The sequence below is a fragment of the Xiphophorus maculatus genome, chromosome 9 (genome assembly GCF_002775205.1).
Source record: "Xiphophorus maculatus strain JP 163 A chromosome 9, X_maculatus-5.0-male, whole genome shotgun sequence".
Lineage (NCBI taxonomy): Eukaryota > Metazoa > Chordata > Actinopteri > Cyprinodontiformes > Poeciliidae > Xiphophorus > Xiphophorus maculatus.
Window position 1 is genome coordinate 11,059,622 of NC_036451.1, and position 18,908 is coordinate 11,078,529.

General features: G+C 37.2%; 2 protein-coding genes and 3 non-coding genes across 5 annotated transcripts; all 5 read left to right on the forward strand.

Moving 5' to 3' along the window:
• The first annotated feature begins 1,813 nt into the window (after positions 1–1,813).
• nppc (natriuretic peptide C) lies at positions 1,814–5,045 on the forward strand. The gene is made up of 3 exons (XM_005800319.2): positions 1,814–2,014; positions 2,927–3,221; positions 4,504–5,045. The coding sequence occupies exons 1-2, from the start codon at positions 1,922–1,924 to the stop codon at positions 3,197–3,199; spliced, it is 366 nt and encodes a 121-aa protein (XP_005800376.1). The 5' UTR covers positions 1,814–1,921; the 3' UTR covers positions 3,200–3,221; positions 4,504–5,045.
• Positions 5,046–10,494: 5,449 nt separating this feature from the next.
• Positions 10,495–17,377, forward strand: ncl (nucleolin). Its single transcript, XM_005800317.2, has 16 exons — positions 10,495–10,645; positions 11,644–11,739; positions 11,843–11,951; positions 12,284–12,409; positions 12,700–13,044; positions 13,240–13,392; positions 13,538–13,621; positions 13,712–13,835; positions 14,061–14,197; positions 14,315–14,441; positions 14,714–14,850; positions 15,002–15,131; positions 15,443–15,585; positions 15,805–15,931; positions 16,288–16,565; positions 16,717–17,377. The coding sequence occupies exons 1-16, from the start codon at positions 10,628–10,630 to the stop codon at positions 16,779–16,781; spliced, it is 2,199 nt and encodes a 732-aa protein (XP_005800374.1). The 5' UTR covers positions 10,495–10,627; the 3' UTR covers positions 16,782–17,377.
• On the forward strand, positions 12,497–12,636 carry LOC111609795. Its single transcript, XR_002753334.1, has one exon. It is a non-coding gene; the product is annotated as a small nucleolar RNA SNORA57 (small nucleolar RNA).
• On the forward strand, positions 15,192–15,326 carry LOC111609802. Its single transcript, XR_002753341.1, has one exon. It is a non-coding gene; the product is annotated as a small nucleolar RNA SNORA75 (small nucleolar RNA).
• LOC111609803 lies at positions 15,969–16,095 on the forward strand. Its single transcript, XR_002753342.1, has one exon. It is a non-coding gene; the product is annotated as a small nucleolar RNA SNORA75 (small nucleolar RNA).
• Positions 17,378–18,908: the final 1,531 nt, after the last annotated feature.

Consider the following 18,908-nt stretch of genomic DNA (forward strand, 5'->3'; position numbering starts at 1 on the left):
GTCCCATTTCTAATTATTGAGCTTCATTTGAAACAATCATAGCTATTTAATTTAGGTTGTATACATGTAACAGACTTCTGAATGAGATTAAACAGAGAACAATATATTTTATGAGGTAAGTCAGTTAATAAGACCTTTTTATTTAGTCCCAGCAGATGCATAACCACACTTAAAATGACTGAACAGAAATGTTCTGCAGTTTCTCTGCTTTACTTGGATTTTTATTTGATCTGCTCAATTTTTACCAAGTTTCATTCATTGATGCTTACCCCCCAAAAATTTGACTACATAGAACTTTTCCCTGTCAGCACAGCGAATGCTGCCACTGTGTGTACCAACACAGTTGCTGCCTGACACTCCCGTTCCTCTTGTCACTTTGTACCTGCACAGCTTCATTAATACACACTCAAATGAATTGAAGTTGCAACATTTAGATTTTCACAACCCCACCCCTCAAATAAAACATTACTACGATGTGTTTAGAATGTACAAATTCCATCTCTAACATGTTGATTTCATTAGGAAACAACATTTTCAAGCATATCTATTCAAAAGAGTGGTATTGGCACTTAAAAGATGTGCTTCTGTGCTACCACTATAGAACAATCTAACTTCAAAGTCTCTGCTTTAACCATTCATGTTTTGTTTTGTTTTTATGAAAGATTAATTACAATATTTCAGACAAACATCCATGATATGAATTCAGTGTCCTTCATGCTGCCATTAAAATGTGATTGAGTGGGGTGAAGTAATGCCGGTATTTATCATCTTGCCTTTAAAATATTCTCCAGTGAATTTCTTAATAGCACATCAGATGGTTTTATGACAAAACTCTTAACTTTTAATCTCTGGGCCTGTGAGGTACAGAAAATCTGAACAAAATTGCATTAACAACTCTATCACAACTCTTATCACAACATTGATAAGGACTTCTTTACTAATGTTTCATCACTGCCACACTGTAATCCGATGCAATTAGGATAGATACGTAATGAGAATCTATCCTAGTTGTCTGTCTTAATCATATAAACAAACATAACACTGAAAAATAAATTTCTGGTTATTTTCTAAAGAGCCTTGGTGGAGGTGACAAAAAAGTATGTCTTTGACTTGAAAACCAGAAAATCACATCTGCGATTATCTGCTGTTTAGCCTAAACCTTCTTTTATTGTAACTTTCCCTCAAGTATATTGAAACAGATGCCTTCGATGGTGATGTCATTAGCCGACTCTTCTTTATGTAGAGATGCTTTATGTGTTGTAACAGTTTTTTGTTTGTACTTTGTTCTTTATTTCATTGTGAAATGTATACAAATTTGTATTTTCCTATCCAAGAAGTTTACATTTGCTCAGATGATTTGCCTTTAGTGCACAATTCTTTAAATTTATCTAGTAAAATCACTGAAAAAGACTTGACACTTAAATTTTAGAGGAAAATGTAGCTTTTTTGTACTTTGTGCTTGTGTAAAGTCATGTTGGGTTTTTTGGAAAGTTTTATCATTGTTGCATTTTTATGGGTCCTTCACCAGGACGTCTGTAATCTTATTTAGTACCAATTCGGCTAGGGGTTCAAAAGTTAGAAGTAGGGGGATTTTTGACAGGGAATAGACGATATATCATTTCCTGTAAAGCCTCGGTGACCAGAACATTGTATCATTTAATTAAACCCTGACATGACGTGCTCGGAGGCAGGTAGTGAAAACAAAGAATTGGCTTGAAGGAGGACCATTACGCAGGTTGTCGTGACATCATTGAGGGCTGGCTATAAAGAGCCGAGGACTGATGCGCAGAATTAGAACAGCAGTTCAGAAGCGTTGGGGTAAAGGACGCGTTCAATCCTGTTAGTGGCTGACTGACTGAACCGACCGTCCATCTTTCTAAAGAAGAAGAAGAGGAGAGGAGTCCCTGTAAGACTTGACAAAATGAACTTGTCCTACCTGGTTGCTTGTGGACTTTTGGTCAGCCTGCTTTCAGAAAAGATGGGAGCAAAACCTTTAACTCAAGCGCAACAGAAGGTAAGCCGGTTGTATCTCAAATGACGTTTGGTGTTGCGTTTATGCATGAATAGTTGCTTTTTGATATAAGCCCCCCCCCCCAAAAAAAAATAAATAATAATAAAAATGAACGCGTCAGATATTATTTTAGCTCACGTTTGCCATTCTGGAAAAGCATTGTCTTCTCTTTGTTAATAAGTTAAAACTTGCCCAAGCTTTTTGTGTTTCTTTCTGTTGTACTAAAATAACATTTTATTCTGTAACATAATTTGTCACCATTCTATTTATAAGATAGCAATTTAAAGAGGTGTTAAATTGTGTTCCACAATTTAGTCATCAGCAGGTACCGATGGCACTTATTCCCGACTTGAAAATGTATCTGTTGGAATCTGTTGTGTGCGTAAAATCAAATTATAATCGTGGCAAAGGACTACCCTAACTATTTAAAATAAGTTATGCAGTCATATATGCGTTATTAACAAATAAATAAATAACCAGGGTGAAGTGGATACCAAAGTCCAGACTAAATACTGTTCATATGCACCTGTTTCCCAGTCTGGTAGTTTTATTAGAACGCAGTGTCACTTAATAAAAATTAAAGTAGCACTTATATATGCGACAGGGGAGATTTATAGACTAGCAGTGATTTCAATTAACCTCTAATCTAATAACTGGAACATTCTCTTTTGGGGTGGAATTTGAAGTTGTTACCCCCGAAGGGTATAAAATGTTGAAATATTCCCTCTAATGCTCGCCGTTTATTTGAATAAACTGTGTTGAGGCTTACCTCAAATGGTGTAAAAATATGTAACCTCTGCCCGAACAAGCAGTATATATTCTTGTTTGACTTATCAGAGGTTTGAAAAAAAAGCACAAAAAAAAAAAACATTTACCGGAGGGATGCACTGCTCATCTATTTTGCTCATCTCACAGTCCCTCCGAAGTTTGCTGGGTGAGGAACTAGCGGAGATCCTGGAGTCAAATGAGAGGGAGCGAAGGATAGATGCAGTGCGCTCCCGGATGAGGTTACTGCGAGATTTACGCATGGACACCCGGGCCAGAGGGATGTGGGCACGTCTCCTCAACGACCAGCCCGCAGCGAGGAGGCACAAGTCGGGAAACAAGAAGGCGGGCTCCACGTCACGGAGTGGCTGTTTCGGACACAAGATGGACAGGATAGGGACCATCAGCGGGATGGGCTGCTAGGGCTCGGAGCTGCGAAGAGGCGGTGAGTTCATGGGGCATCCCTGCTTTTTACACTTAGATGGAACCACAGTAACGTCCCAGATGGAAACAATGAGTAAAATCTGTGCTGGTTAAAAAAAAAGTGATATAAATAAAAGGAAAAGTTTTGAATAAATGTGCAAACAGACGACAAAAAGACAAGAAAACGACTACATGTTTACTGTTGGGTTAGTGTTTTAGGACACTTCCATCACCTTAGAAAGCACACTGAGGAAATACATAAGAAACTATCAGAGGTGTTCATATCTGGGAGAAAAAGTAAATGTGGTCCACAGGATGAGACAAAAGGACGTATATCTAATGTCAGGATGGTTCATAAGGCAGTATGTCCTGTTCTTATGCAATTATGCAATTACAGAGTCAACAAGTAGACACGATGATACTTGCATTTTGCAATGAATTCCAGTATAATTCAGAAATTAGTTGCATGTCAGGAGTCACTTTCACGTATGTTATTGTGTCATAACTGTGTGAATAAATCCTTGTTATTAAACCACCTGGAACATTTTAAGCCCCAAAGGATCCAAAAAAAGATAATGTATCAAATTAATACAATAATACATTTTCTGCGATACTTTCTTCAAGGATGCAAACTGTTTGCTGAAAAGCTCACTTAAATTAGAGTGACATAGGGTGCAATCCTGTGGGTGTTTAGGAAGTCCACTCATAATCGTGAACAATCCCAGTTGTTTCATTTGGAAAAACAGCGGCATACATCATGTTTAGGAAGTGGAGACGACAAGGAGGGATGGAGGAAGGAAGTGGCGAGGTGGACGAGCGCATACACATCCACGCACTGTCTTGAAAACGAAGCACTCTGCAGTGGTCAGAATCTTTCTGGGAAAGCCATTTTCTCCAAACCCAAGTGTTTTAACCAAAAGCAGGGAAGGGGCTGTGTTTGTGAATGAAGTAATGTGGAAGCTAAGGTGACACACAATTAGTCCTGAAGACTGGGGCCTTTTTGTGGTTGTGGTGAAACAGTGAGATCCAGCGTGGGGACTTAAGAGTTTATGACTAACATGGAAGTGTTGGTCACTGGTTCACACCCAGAAATGCGAAAGTTTGTAATGGATTCCCAGTTCAAGAGACCAGAGTAAGATTTTTTATGGAGATTAAAACCAACAAGCATGCTTGGAAATCCCCAGGATGATGAGCAGCTGATGAATAGGCTCTTAAAATTATAGGATAAATGATCAAGTGTTTACAAACCAGTCTCTGACAGTGCTTATAAAATTTTCTCTCCTGTTTCTCTTTTTTTTTTCTAGGTCTTTGGACGATGGGTTTGGACAACATAGGCTGAGTGTGTTGCCACCTGAGCGAAAAATGACCAACTGATACGATTTTCGGTACGAACGAGCCCACAGTCATCATTGGGCAAAGACTGAGAAGACAATGCTGCAGAAGCCTCATCACTTTATATAAATAAATATGAATATATACATAGTAAATATGCAGGTATATATTCATCAATGTATGCCATACAAATGGTCTACAAATACAGAGATGCATACTATGACGTTGTGGACAATGGTGTAAAAACTAAAAACCGCAAGAGCTGTACATTGTTGCTGCTGCTGCTGCTGTACATTCAAGTACTTCATTCACTCCTGCGTTAATGTATTTATGTTTAAAATATTTATATGTTTATAAAAGAGATATTTATAAATCTGAGTGTTATTTATGTAACATTTTTGAAAATGGATGCAAACTGCAGGTCAATTCTGTTGTTTCCTTTTACTTTTGTCTTATATAGTTGTGAATGTTTTAAGAAAAAATATGATAAAAATGAACTTCCATGTGCACATGCCATCCTTTCTGGGCGTCTTGTGTCTCACTAATGTTGTGAAAGAACAATTAGACATTTAGTAAAGAACATCAATATCCTATCCTGAACAACAAGTAGGAAACATTTGACTATTTTTATTTATTTCATTTCTTTTTGTTATCAGTGTTTAACTAAGTATTAGATAAGTCAATCCTAACGTTAGTTTCTGATTCGGTATTTAAGGTCTATTTTACTCCTTTTTTGGTACCTATTTTAATTCACATTTTATAATAATTAGAAGTTATTTTTTCATCCATCCACCCATGCATTTTCTATGCTTGTGAAAATCTTTCAGCGTTGAGAGGCTGTTGGTGCCTTTCTCCAGCCATTAGCGAACAAAAGGCAAGTGTACTATCGACAAAAGTATGTTAGCTAAATAGATCTTCAATTTTGCCCATCACAAATACCTCAGAGAAAAAAATATATATTCATGATGACTGTTATAACTAGAAGATTGCAACCTCAGAAAAAAACATTAGCAATATCATGTAGGAGCATGAATAAAAAGCCAACTAGTGTGATCCCAAATCTTTATTCTTACTAAAGAATACTCCACCCTGCCTCTTAACTCAGCTTATCATTAACTTTTAGGGATATTTAGAGGAATATATTTGGCTTTGGTAGATTTATTGGGTAGAAAGATGAAGCGCTGTGTTTCTAGGTTTTTTATTGCTGCAATGTTTGGAACTTGGATCCAAACCAAATCTTTACTGCTGCAACGTCAAGTTATATAGTGGTGGTAATAATAATTAATGTCTCTATTTTTGTGGCAGTTGTCCCAAACCAAAATTTTCCAAGGTAGAGGTGGGAAGAAGGAGGGGAGGAGGGAGCAAAAAACATTTCCATGAGGTATTCAAAACTTGCCAAATATGTGCAATGTTCAAAGAAGCAAATCATCAAAGAAATAAATGACATGGAAAGATATAAAATGAAGTCTATGAAAGTGTTTATGGGGAAAATGTGAAAATAAATGAACTGCAGTGTAAGTCTTTGAGAAGGGTAGTTTCAGTCTTGTGAGATGATCAGATTTAGATGTTACTGAAAGTCATTTTTGTAAAAGAAATTGAATAAATTATTTCCAAAGGGTTCTGACCTGAACATTATCGTCGACCAATTTTAATTAACAATATTATTACTTTGAAATCATGATTAAATGTTTCAGATTATATTATAAATGTATTTTGTATTGAACCTTTTTTTCTTAAGAAAATGCTTTTCATTATACCACAAAAAAATTGCACTCACTAGTCACTTTAATAGGTATACATTTGCTAGTCAAGTCATAAAACAAATAAGACAATCATGTGGCACCAACTCAATGTCTTTAGGCAACTAGATATTATGAAAATTATTATTGAAGAACAGAGTAAGAATCATGAAGCGCACCATGTCACAAAGCTCAAATAACATGAACATCAGTTCACTGTATTTCAATAGCCTCCACTATCATCAGACCTTAATCTGACACCTTTGTGATGCGGTGGAACAGGAGATTCAGATATCACAGATGTTCAGCTAACAGGTCTGCTGCAACTGTGTCAATATCGTGTCAATATAAACCAAAATCTTTGAGGAATTTCCCCTATACCTTGTTCAGTTTTTATATCACAAAAGAATTAGCAGCTGCCAAGACAGAAGAGAGTCCTACTTTGTACTTGCAATGTGTACCTATAAAGAGACTATTTGGTCAGTGTCTATGATGTTGTGTTCTGTCATGTCACCTCCACTGGAGGGAGCTGGAGAGTAGTGACGAACCAGAAAAAAAGAAAAAGTGAAACCCATCTTCAATATAAAAAACTACATGCTTTTATCAGGAAGATTTAATTTCAAGAAAAATGTTATGCAGTTAAATCATGTCATATATTTTTATGCATATAACCTAGAAAAGGTAAATACCATTTAACAGAAAGTGTAAAAGTGTTTTTCTCATTCCTAAAATATTTTCAAATGAGAAACTTTGCAAGGAATGTGCAATTTCCATATAGTGTGAGAGCATGTTTTTTTTTTCCACACAAGAGGCAAATGAATTAATTCTAGACTCCACAATAAACTCCAGTACAGAATTTATCACTTGTGGGTACAACTCTGCTCTTTTTGTCGTCACAATTAATTTTCTTTGTCGTCTTGATTGAATGGATGACTTTCTGAATGAATATCTGCAGCAAATTTGATGCTGTTGCAAGAATGTGATTCAGGCAATCAAGAATCTTAGAATTTAGCTCCATTAGCGAAGGTACTGTCAATGGAAAAAGTCATTGACATATAGAGGAACAGTAACATGATTTTCCAAGTTTAAATCTCCCTATGAGTAATTTGGGTGGCTGCCCAGAAATAATGCTTCTGTCTGCGATAAAGAAGGGAGACGCATAGAACCCTTTGGGGTGCATCTATTTTTCTCACTAATGCCTTCATTTGTTGGGTTCACTTGATTTAATCCACCAGAGCAACACAAGTGTAGGGGGAAGTGCTTTGAAAAGAGGGAGTAGTCTTGTATGCCCTCTATATTTATCTTAGGAGCTCTAGTGAGGTTTGGTTCTCTCTGATGTCAGAAAACTTGCATATGGTTTACTGGCACAGAAAGCAGCAAAGATAATAAAAAAAAAACCCAAATGAGTTTGGATCAGCGTTTTTACAATAGTCAGTAAAATTAGAGAATGACAACTTTCTATATATATATATATATATATATATATATATATATATATATATATATATATATATATATATATATATATATATATATATATATATATATATATCTTTAATATATAAATTAAAGATATATAAAGTTACAAAAGAAAAAAAAAGCAAATCCTTAGCTATGACTCTCAGAGATTTCTCTGAGATTTCTCTGAGATTTCTCTGAGAGTGAAAGATGTAAAATGCAATACTGCCTCTGTGTGGTGTTCAGTGTTAATTACTCAGATGTGCTGTGAACGTCTCCTGATTCAACAAAATAAAAATGACTTGGTATCAGACGGATTGCTTCCACCACCAACAGCACTAAATACAACGAGCTAATCTAGCACTAATGACGACATTGTAAGTACTCTGGAGGGCTACAGACTTTTTGGAGCCATTGAAAACAAGCACGGCCTTTTGAAACAGGATTAGCTTTATAATTAAAAATCTTTCTGAATAGATTTGAAATTCCCGGAATAAAGTTGCACCTATACCTACCAAAAGGTAACATTGAGTCATTTTACATATAGCAAACCTGAATGTGTTTTATTTTATACAAACTAACAGACAGAGTAAAACATCTTAACCAACAAATATCTAGACAAAAAGGATGTGGTGTACAGTTAGCTTATACTGTAGATTTGCACTTTTAGTGACTATTCAGTAAATTTGGATGGGGTTCACCCTGGACAGGTCACCAGTCTGTCGCAGGGCAACACAGAAACAGACAGGACAAACAACCATACACACACACACACTCACACCTGGGGAGAATTTAGAGACCAATTAACCTAACTGTCATGTTTTTGGACTGTGGGAGGAAGCCGGAGTACCCGGAGAGAACTCACGCATGCACAGGGAAAACATGCAAACTCCATGCAGAAATTGAACCCAGGACCTTCTTGCTGCAAGGCAACAAGTTCTACCAACTGCGCCACTTTGGAGCCCTCTTCTTAAATACTTTGGTCCCAATGACTTATGTCATTGTTATCATCACACATGGTTATTTTGACTCAGCAGTTAAAATTGACATTGTATCCTTCAAATTTAAATGTTTATACCTATGCTGTTCAATCCAGTTGTGAATTATACACTATACTGCAAAAAATATTTGCTTGTGTACTGGCACATATGGACTTAACTGACTTTCCTCATTCATTAATAAACAATAAACAGCACCCTCTCCACCACATAGTGGACAGACAGCGGAGCACCTTCTCACATAGGCTGCTCCAGCTCCGCTGTCGTAGGGACAGATACAGGAAATCCTTCCTGCCCCATGCCATCTCACTGTACAATAAAAGCTAAATCACTGTTCTGCACTAATGAGTCCAATTTTGCACAACTGCACTGTGGCACACTTGCTGTACATATATTTACATATACATACTGTATCTGCATTTTTTTGAATCTTTGCAAGGACTGCTCTAAGTTGCTTTTTATATTGACAGCATGTTGTATTTTGTTTTTGTTTTTATTTTGTCTGCAATTGCTACTCGGTGGTGGTTGTTGTGTGTCTTGTCTCTATGCTGCTGTAACTGCGAAATAATTTCCCTGCTGGGATGAATAAAGTAATTCTATTCTATTCTATTCTATTCTATTCTATTCTATTCTATTAGGTTTAATACAATTTCATCATTTTTTTTAAAAAATCTGTGGTCGTGGAAGTGATTGAAATACCTGAAAAAATAGTGGACTAGTTGAGCCAATACTTTAAGTTTTGTTTCGTGTACCTGTCTAAGTGTACACAGCTAATATGTATCACATGAAGGTATTTTTTAAATATTTCTGCAATAAAAATAGTATCAGCCATAAGGTATAGCAACCAAACTACTTAGTTTGTAAAGAACATTGCTAATTTGATTTCAGTAATAAGTTGTCTAATTCACATTAAGATGGAGGGAAATTCCAAATTCTGAAATAATGTTTGAAAATACCTCACAGGCAAATCATATTTTGATTAATCATAGTATTATTTTAATATTTCTGACAAATGTAAAGGCACTGTATAGTGACTTAAATGAGTGTCCTTACATTCACATTTTTGGCCAGTTTAAATAAACACATACAGTATTTCGAAGTATTAATACATTTCCATCAGTTTTTTTTATACCTGTTTTAAAGTATTTGTATTAGCATAAAAGAAAAGTAACAGAAAAAAAATTTAAATGTAGACATTTGAGTCATGGCCGCTGGCGATAATAGTTAGGCAGACACTTGTTCACCTTTGATGCTGTTCTTGAACTTTTTAATATGTTTTTCCCCTTAACAACGCTCACATTTTTTAACCGAATGAAAAACAAGATAAACGTTTCAATAAACGAAAAACAACTTGAAGAATGAGATCAGTGTTCTCTCCACAGTAGGCGTACACCACATGTGACAACGGTCCGTAGCAGATGGTTAAATCCACGTGGTTTTAACCATGTTAAAGGTTTAAACGACGTTTCGTGTAACTTAGCAAACTGTACTTTAAAAGTTTACTACTGTTAGACCATCAGTAGAGCTCTGCTAACATTTGAAAGTATTTATTTTGGACTGATTCACAACGCAACGCGATAATTTTGATGTTACACAAAGAAAAACTTAGGATCGTGCAAAGGATTTCGCTTCTCTCTCTGCCTTTGAGTAAACTGTACGTCATACGCAAGGCCCACGCACGATGCGAACACTACAGCTTGGGATTGGCTGATGCAGGTATGTGGGCGGGTCTGCGTCACGGCGTAGAGCAGGAGAGAAGCCGCGGCTGCGACATATCTGTCTTTTTCCAGTCCAATGTTCCATCGAGCAGACACAACCACGTGCATGTACTAGCAGTTTAGTTACACGTCTTTACACATCGAGATTCCAGTGTTTCATTGAAACACGCAACAGCAGTAATCATGGTGAAGTTAGCAAAGGTAAGATAAAGTGTTTTTTTGAATTTTTTTTTTTTTTATCTTTTTGCGATTACGTTGTATGAGCGCGCGCTTGTGGTAGATTAAGCTGTGTTTACGCACGAGGCCCTTACGCTAAAGTTGCGTTTTTAAGAAAATTACACATTAATTCACAGTAGAAACATGGGCTTATGTGCTGAAGCGAATTAATGGGTTATGAAGAAGTTTTTGCAAGTCGCCTAACTGCTAGTGTTTGGTTTATTTTTTTCGTAAATAACGTTGATCCTCGGTCGAAATAGCCGTGGATGTGGCCTAGCTTGGCCTGCTAACCGTAGCCAGCTTTGCAACATGGCACTCACGCGTCTCTTGTTTTGTGCAGCAGCTTTTAGCCTTCGATAAAAGTTAATTTCAACAGCTGAGCCGTAAATTGAGACTTGTATTTAACTTTTTTTTTTTTTACCTGTATACTTGGAAGCATGCACTATGCTAGCTCAAGCTAGCTGTAGCTTTGATCGCGTTTTCAGCGGCATTTTTTCCCCCACAGCTTGCAAACTAAATTAAATGTATCTTTGCTTTTCTAGAAATTGTGTGTAGTAACTTTGTTTTTTGTGTAATTTATTACTCATAAAAATCTGTTCACCTAGTTGATTTAAGCTTAGCCCATATGTTAGCTGGCCTGCCTCATGAGTCCCACGTGGGTGGGTGTACGCTGAGTGACACACGAGGCGAGCAACCAAAACCGAGTGTGTACCACAGCGTTCCAATGCGGATAACATGACGCTTGGTTGTTGTATTTGATATAATTAACATTATAATGGTCTAAGTAACATGATTTTTGGGCACCAGTTTATATTTTTATTTGATAATCTGAAATGTTGTACGTACAGTTGAACTGTTTTCCATTGTGAATAAGGTACTAATATTTGTACCTCAAGTTTATTTTTTACTAAGACAAATGTATTTCAGTACTTTAAGTAGTTTTCTTTATTATTCATCAAAATGTGCTATTGTGTCATTTTCAGGCAGCAACTCAAGCTCAAAAGAAAAAGGCTCCCCCACCTAAACAGGTGGAGGAAGAAGAGGACTCTAGCGAGGAGGACAGCAGTGAAGAGGAAGAGGTACTTTCCACTATGATTTCAGTTTTATTTTTATTTTTTTTTCTTTAACATTTTTAATTTATTGCAGTGAAATAATTTTGGCATGTTTCTATTTTGCCATTAGACTCCTCCAGCGAAGGTTGCAAAGAAAGCAACTCCAGCAAAAGCTACAAAAGCTGTCAAGAATGGTGTGACTGCTAAGAAGGCTGAAAGTGATGAAGACGACGATTCAGGTATTGCTTTGAACATCTCAATATTTTGTTTCACTCATTAGGTAGTCGTAACACTACAACTACCTACTGAGTAGTCGTACTCAATAGTCATACTCTCAACCCTAAAAGTGGCATTAATTTTTTGTCTGTTACTTATCAGCTAAAGCACTATTTTGCCTCTAGTTTTAGTGTTCACATATTTAAAATACACAATCTCAGTTATTCAAGTTGAGGCTAAGAATTGTTTTGCTACACTTTCACAATACTATGAAATTTTCTTGGAAAAAATCTCAAAATTTTAGCATCATCTTAATCACCCCTACTGTTTTAAAATCATTTGATGGAATCTACAGAAGAGTCATCAGAGGAAGAGGCGCCACCACCTAAAAAGACGCCTGCAAAAACTACACCCGCAAAGGCAAAAACACCAGCTAAGGCAGCCAAAGCCAAGGAGTCAGATGATGATGAAGATGACGACGGTATGTGGTAGTGGAATTCAAGCAGATGCAATTTTGTGGTCCACATATATGTAGGACTTGGAAATTTTGTCAAAATTGTCCCGACACCCTCCATTTCTTGGCATGCATGGGTTTGTTCAGTACTCATGTGTGTTATGTACGGAGGAAAAGCAAAGGCAGCGCTATGTCTTCGGTGCCGGTGCGTATTTAACTGTCTGCCGGTTCTATCCTCAATCGCTGTGACACAGTTTACATTTGCATCTTAGAATCTTTATCTTGCACGGCTACGATTAACATTAACTTCTGAACAGATGAGTCTGAAGAAGAGGCACCACCTCCCAAGAAAGCAGCCAAGGCAGCTGCAAAGCCTGCCAAGGGTCCTGCCAAGCCCGTAGTGAAGACCCAATCTGCAAAGGAGTCTTCTGATGAAGAGGATTCTGAGGAGGAGGCTCCACCCCCTAAGAAGGCTACTCCTGCTAAGCCTGCAGCAAAGGCACCAGCCAAGGCTGCTGCTGCTGAAGAGTCCTCTGATGATGAAGACTCAGAAGAAGAGGCCCCACCACCCAAGAAGACCCCAGCAGCCAAACAATCAGCAAAACCAGCAGCTAAAGCACAGCCTGCTGAAGAGTCGTCTGAGGAAGATGATGACGAAGATGGTAAGACCAGGCCTGTTTGCTTTAATATAAAATTTGTGCATTACTACACTTTTGTGATGATTCTAAGGGACTTAATACTGATCATGTATGATGTCACCTTTTTATATATCTGATGCAGGTTAATTACGTTTGGTCATGTTTGTTTGTTTGTTTTTCCACAATGAAATGAGACTTGATAATGTTTACGTTCTGCAGACTCAGAGGAAGAGATGGATACCACTCCAGCTCCTGCAGCCACAAAGGCAAAGAAAGCCGGCATGGTCAAAGCAAAGGAGGAGTCAGAAGAGGAGGAGGATGATGATGAGGACGATGATGAGGACGACGAAGACGATGAGGAGGAAGAAGAGGGTTAGTTTAAAAATACGTATTTTCCTCCCTGCTGATGAATAAAACCTGTATTTGGTTCTGTGGGCTCTAGATTTTCCTCCAGTTTTCTTTTATTATTATTTATTTTTTGTGACAGCAAGTTTAAAATTCCTTCCTTCCTCCACAGAAGCCCCAGTAAAACCTGCAAAGAGAAAAGCAGAAGGCAAGAAGGAGACCCCACCTGCTAAGAAAGTAAAGTCAGATGGTGAAGGTAAGGCAGGATTTAATTGAAAACATGAACTAAATTTCTACATTGAATGCCGCTTCACATAAAATAATGAAACTTGTTAATTTTATTTAGGGCTCAGTTTATTTGTTGGAAATTTGAACTGCAACAAAGATTTTGAAGAGATCAAAGATGGGCTGAGAAAGTTCTTCTCAAAAAACGACATCGAGGTCACTGACGTCCGGCTTGGAATGTCAAAGTAAGCAGCTATTTTGAGTCATGGTCTGCTGTGTACATTAAAGATTTGTGATTTTTGTGGAAGGGGCATTATATTGTGTCAGATTAAACCTTTCACATTTAAACTTGGGCACATTGAAGATTTCAGTTCTGTGGCCTGAATGTTTTAGCAAAGACAACCGATTAAATGGAAGACATTCTCTTGTTTTGGACAGTGTTAAAAGTGACGTGTCTTTTACCTTGGTAGGAGATTTGGCTATGTAGACTTTGCAAATGAGGAAGATCTCAACAAAGCGCTGGAGCTCAACGGCAAGAAATTCATGGGTCAGGAGGTGAAGCTGGATAAAGCTCGCAGCAAAGAGAGTTCACAAGAGGGCAAGAAAGGTAATAATTGTACCTACTGATAACAAATCTGACCTTTATTATGTGGGTTTTGTAGCTATATTTCTTTTTTGGGCTGTTTTTTTTTCTTTCCTGTTTCTAATAATACATGTTTTTCAGAGAGAGATGCCCGGACACTGTTTGTTAAAAACCTTCCTTACTCTGCAACAATCGATGACCTGAAAGAGCTGTTTGAAAGTGCGGTTGACGTTCGATTACCACAAGGCCAAACTGGTTCAAACAGAGGGTAAGCCATCGTTTTTCATGATTACTTCAACTATAATAATGTTTTTTTTCTTCTTTTTAAAAGAAAAAAAAAAAGAAAGTATCTTGAGTTCTAAAATGTGACTGACTTAAAATCTTGGAAACAAAACATTCGTCTACATTTGTAGACAATGTTCAACACATATGTTCAACACGCAGTGGTTTGTTGTATTTTACACATATAAGGTGTATATTGTGAAGCAATATTATCACTACATATTTGGTCTGCAAAGTATTTTTTTTTTCTTTTCACAGCATTGCCTACATTGAGTTCAAAACTGAGGCTGAAGCAGAGAAGATGCTGGAGGAAGCACAGGGAGCTGAGCTGCAGGGGAGATCCATCATTGTTGACTATGTTGGAGACAAGAGCCAAAAAGGAGGAAGGCCATCTGGTAAGCTTTAAAAAAATATCATGCCAGATTAAATGTGACCATTTTATTTATGGTGCAGCTTATTTGCAATATGCAAAATATTAATATTCAACAATGTAAAGGCAAATGTTCTTAACTGTATTAATCTGACCACTTTCCTCTTGTCGTGCAGCAGGTGGCGCTACTAGCAAAACATTGGTGGTGAATAATCTCTCCTTCAGTGCCACAGAGGACGTGCTGCAGTCCACTTTTGAGAAGGCCGTCTCTGTAAGGATTCCTCAAAGGGACGGTCGGCCTAAAGGGTAAGAACTTTACTGAACCTCCATGCTTGAAGAGCTTTTCTACAATAATAATTTGAGCAGACCTTCTCATGAGCTCCTGTTAATCTGATCTATGATTATGCATGGATTCGCACGAGAAGCAGAGGCAATGCACAGTCAGAACTGGCGTTGCCCTATTTTTATATGGGTATTGACAAGGTCTGCTGTGCTACAAGTCAATGCTTTTGTAATTTTCAACATGGATAGTTATTGTAGTTGTCGGTACTTTTTGTTTCTTTTCCTTTCACACTTGTGACAAATTTACCTTACCAAGGTTTGGTTTTTGTTTTTAGATTTGCTTTTGTAGAATTTGAAAACGCAGAGGATGCCAAGGAAGCTTTGGAAAACCTCAACCACACAGAAATAGAAGGTCGCTCAGTCCGACTGGAGTTCAGCCAGAACAGCGGTGGAAGAGATGGAGGTAGAGGAAACTCAGGTACATATGTACACTTCATTTTTATATTTGTCTTAACTTTTCTTTTTCCTCTCGCACAATTGGCATGGCCAGATATGATGAAAACTTGATCTCCTGAAATTTCTTGAAGATTCTAAGATAGTCAAGTCCTGATCTGGTCGAGTGGGCTTAAGCTTCTTAGAACTGTTGTTTTTAAGGGCAAAATGATTAACACTACTTTTTCTTTCTTTCTTCTCCAAGGTCCAACAAAAACTCTTTTTGTCAAGGGTCTTTCCGAAGACACAACAGATCAGACTCTTAAGGACTCCTTTGAGGGGTCTGTGGGAGCCAGAATAGTTACAGACAGAGACACCGGCGCATCAAAAGGGTACGTTTAATAGGAACAGACGTTCTCCACTATTGGATGCTTCTCGTGAGCACCTATCTGTCTAATAGTGACAGTGCAAGGATTCGCATGAGAAGCAGAGTGAAGTCACAGTTAAACAGACAGCTTTCTAGGTGGAAGTTGTCCATGTCTGATGTGAGACAGTTCTATTTTCTCTGATTGAAATTTAAAATGAGTTCAAATGGTTTCTCACAGCTTTTAAAATGTAGCACAAGTTATTGAATTTGAATATTGGGTTTTCTCCTTGTTTATTAAAAACTGAACTCTAAAGTTGAACAAGTCTCATAGTCTATGGTTTTGTGACTATTTTATCAGTAACCCAAGGACTCTCTCAACAGTTTTGGTTTCGTGGACTTTGATAATGAGAGTGATTGCAAGGCAGCAAAGGAGGCCATGGAGGATGGTGAAATAGATGGCAGCAAAGTGACTCTGGACTACGCCAAGCCAAAGGGTGAAGGCGGCTTCCGTGGAGGCAGAGGTGGCGGCGGCGGAGGAGGACGAGGAGGTTTCCGTGGAGGCCGTGGTGGAGGATTCGGTGGATTCGGTGGGTTCGGTGGTCGCGGTGGCGGCAGAGGAGGAGGAAGGGGTGGACGTGGCGGACGTGGAGGTTTTGGAGGTAATTTTTAGGAATATTTACCAAGGAGAGATTGCAAGGTGGTCATGTTGACTTCATACTTGGACTTTGAATTTATCTGCTTGATGAGGTTTCATTTTAATGATTCTTGCTCTCCTGAAATGTTAAAATGTTTGCTCTCTCCTCATTTTAGGTGGAAGAGGAGGCGGTGGATTTGGAGCAAAACCCCAGGGGAAGAAAATCAAGTTTGATGACTAAATCTTTGGTCTATTTTTTATGTTTTTCAATGGACTCTGGCTTCATCAGTTTTCAGAGCCTTTGGACATTCCAGAAAATGTCATAGTAATATTTAACTGTAAAGGGGCATTTTAAGCCCTTTCTAGACCTCCCTCACCTACTCTACCCTCCTGTGCCAGAATGGTACTTCAGACCTTTTCAGCTTATGTGCTATGTGTGAGAACTGAATGTCCCAAATGCAGACCTGCACCTCTTTTCCTCCTAAGGTTTTTCAGAAGGAGTAAAATGGAATATCTGAAAACCAAGTTTGTTTAACAAAAAGCTTGTTTTGTCAGATATATTGTGTAAATTTAAACAGTTTGTATGTTTTCATTTTACCTTTTTGTAAAAAAGAATTTACACTTGTATCCATTTTTATTTTGTCTTAGTTTTCATTAGTTAAGTTTTACTGTGAAATGATTTGTATTTTCATGGTTCGCCGAGTATCTGTCACGGTTCTATGATGGTGATAAGTAAGTCGCGGATCCAAGGGCACTGTGTAACAAAACGTGTATTGATTAATTTTTTCTCCATCTCAAAACTTGATGAAATAAAACCTCATAGGGCAGACTTTTTAATGTCGTCAGAATTAAATCTGTAGTCTGAAATTTAATCATACAACTGGGCAGTCATAAAATACCTTTACAGTTGGTTACAAAAGTTTTGATTCAGATGCCTCTTCAAATACTAATCAACAAATTTAGGGGGAGGATCCTCTAAGAAAAAAACAACGTGTCTGTTCATAAAATCTTAAATATCAAAGGTTTATTTAGATGGGTTTCTCCAGAGTCTGATGTATGGAAGTTAATTAAATTTACAGGGTTGAACAAGTATCAAAGAAAACTACATTTTATTCTGTTATCCATCATCTAAGTTGGTGTTTCCAAGTTCTTTTTTGCAGGAGCCAAAAAAGGTAAAGATCGGTCACAATTTTGTTTTAAAATTACATCCTTTTTTTATGTACCTTATATGCTAAACATGCGAGGTTATAATAAAACTAATAATTGTAGTAAAGGAATTTGTAAATTTTTTTGAAATTGTTTCATGTCACGTGACTTTAAGATGGGCATATACTTTCAATATATTTTGGACTAAAATGGAAAAGTATAAGTTTATGATTTCATGGGTCAGTGCTTTTCCATTTTTGGCTTAAATCCACAACTGTTCCATTTAAATAATTTAGAAAGATTTGTCGTTTCTAGCTTGCTATCCTTAAGTGAATAATTCACTTAAGGATAGGAAAGTTAATTACTAATCGATTAACTTGATTAATTTTTTATTTACTTCCTCACATATTTGTCCACAATCTCCTTCCTTTCATACGTCTTTCCATGCACCCTTTTGTCCTTGTTTTGTCCTGTTTTTGTGTCCCTTCCTTAATGTCCATTTATATTTCCTTTCTTGAATTCCCTTTGTCTACATTTTATCTTTAAGACCTAATTGAGCTTTAGAAATATGTAGGAATCCTTATGGGTTATTAATGTTTTTGGCACACCCCAATTTATTTTAATTTCTACCTTGTAAGCACAACTGTTAGTGGAGGGTCACAGGTTTCCCTCACAATTTTGGAAAACTGCTGGAAAAGTTGGTAGAACAGTATACAACCTGTTTTTGAAATGGACCTCCTTAAAGATTTTGGTTCTTATGAGTTCAATTGAGTCAAAGGTTTCTATAAATTATACATTAGCTATGTTTTATGGGGGAGGGGTTTACCTGACTTGAGTCATCTAAAATTAATAGGGTAAACTAAAAAAAATGCTCAGTCATAAAACTGTATATTGGGAAGGCATGAGACAGCTAACAGATGATTATGAAAAAAAATGTTTAATAAAATTATTTTTATATTTCATTTTTGACATTGGGAAGAAGTTGAGATTATAGTATAATACAAAAAGGGAGCAAATTATTTTCATTAATGAAGAATTTAACTGCTTGCCATGGTGGTGCCAAGTTGCTGTTCAAACATGAAGCCGATTACCTGAAGCTGAGCACTTTTCTGTGCTTCTTCCATGATTTATTTATGAAGCCTGGCTGTATGTAATGCTCCAATCAATTTACAATAAAAGTGACTAAGAAATTAAAAGTAAGTTTAGATTTTAGATAAGCTTT

Bases quoted from the DNA above. Each gene is read 5' to 3' on its own strand.
- nppc (XM_005800319.2), top strand. From the start codon at position 1,922: ATGAACTTGTCCTACCTGGTTGCTTGTGGACTTTTGGTCAGCCTGCTT. The intron at 2,015-2,926 runs GTAAGCCGGTTG...CTCATCTCACAG, and splicing joins TAACTCAAGCGCAACAGAAG to TCCCTCCGAAGTTTGCTGGG.
- ncl (XM_005800317.2), top strand. The intron at 12,410-12,699 runs GTATGTGGTAGT...ACTTCTGAACAG, and splicing joins TGATGATGAAGATGACGACG to ATGAGTCTGAAGAAGAGGCA. The intron at 16,566-16,716 runs GTAATTTTTAGG...TCCTCATTTTAG, and splicing joins CGGACGTGGAGGTTTTGGAG to GTGGAAGAGGAGGCGGTGGA.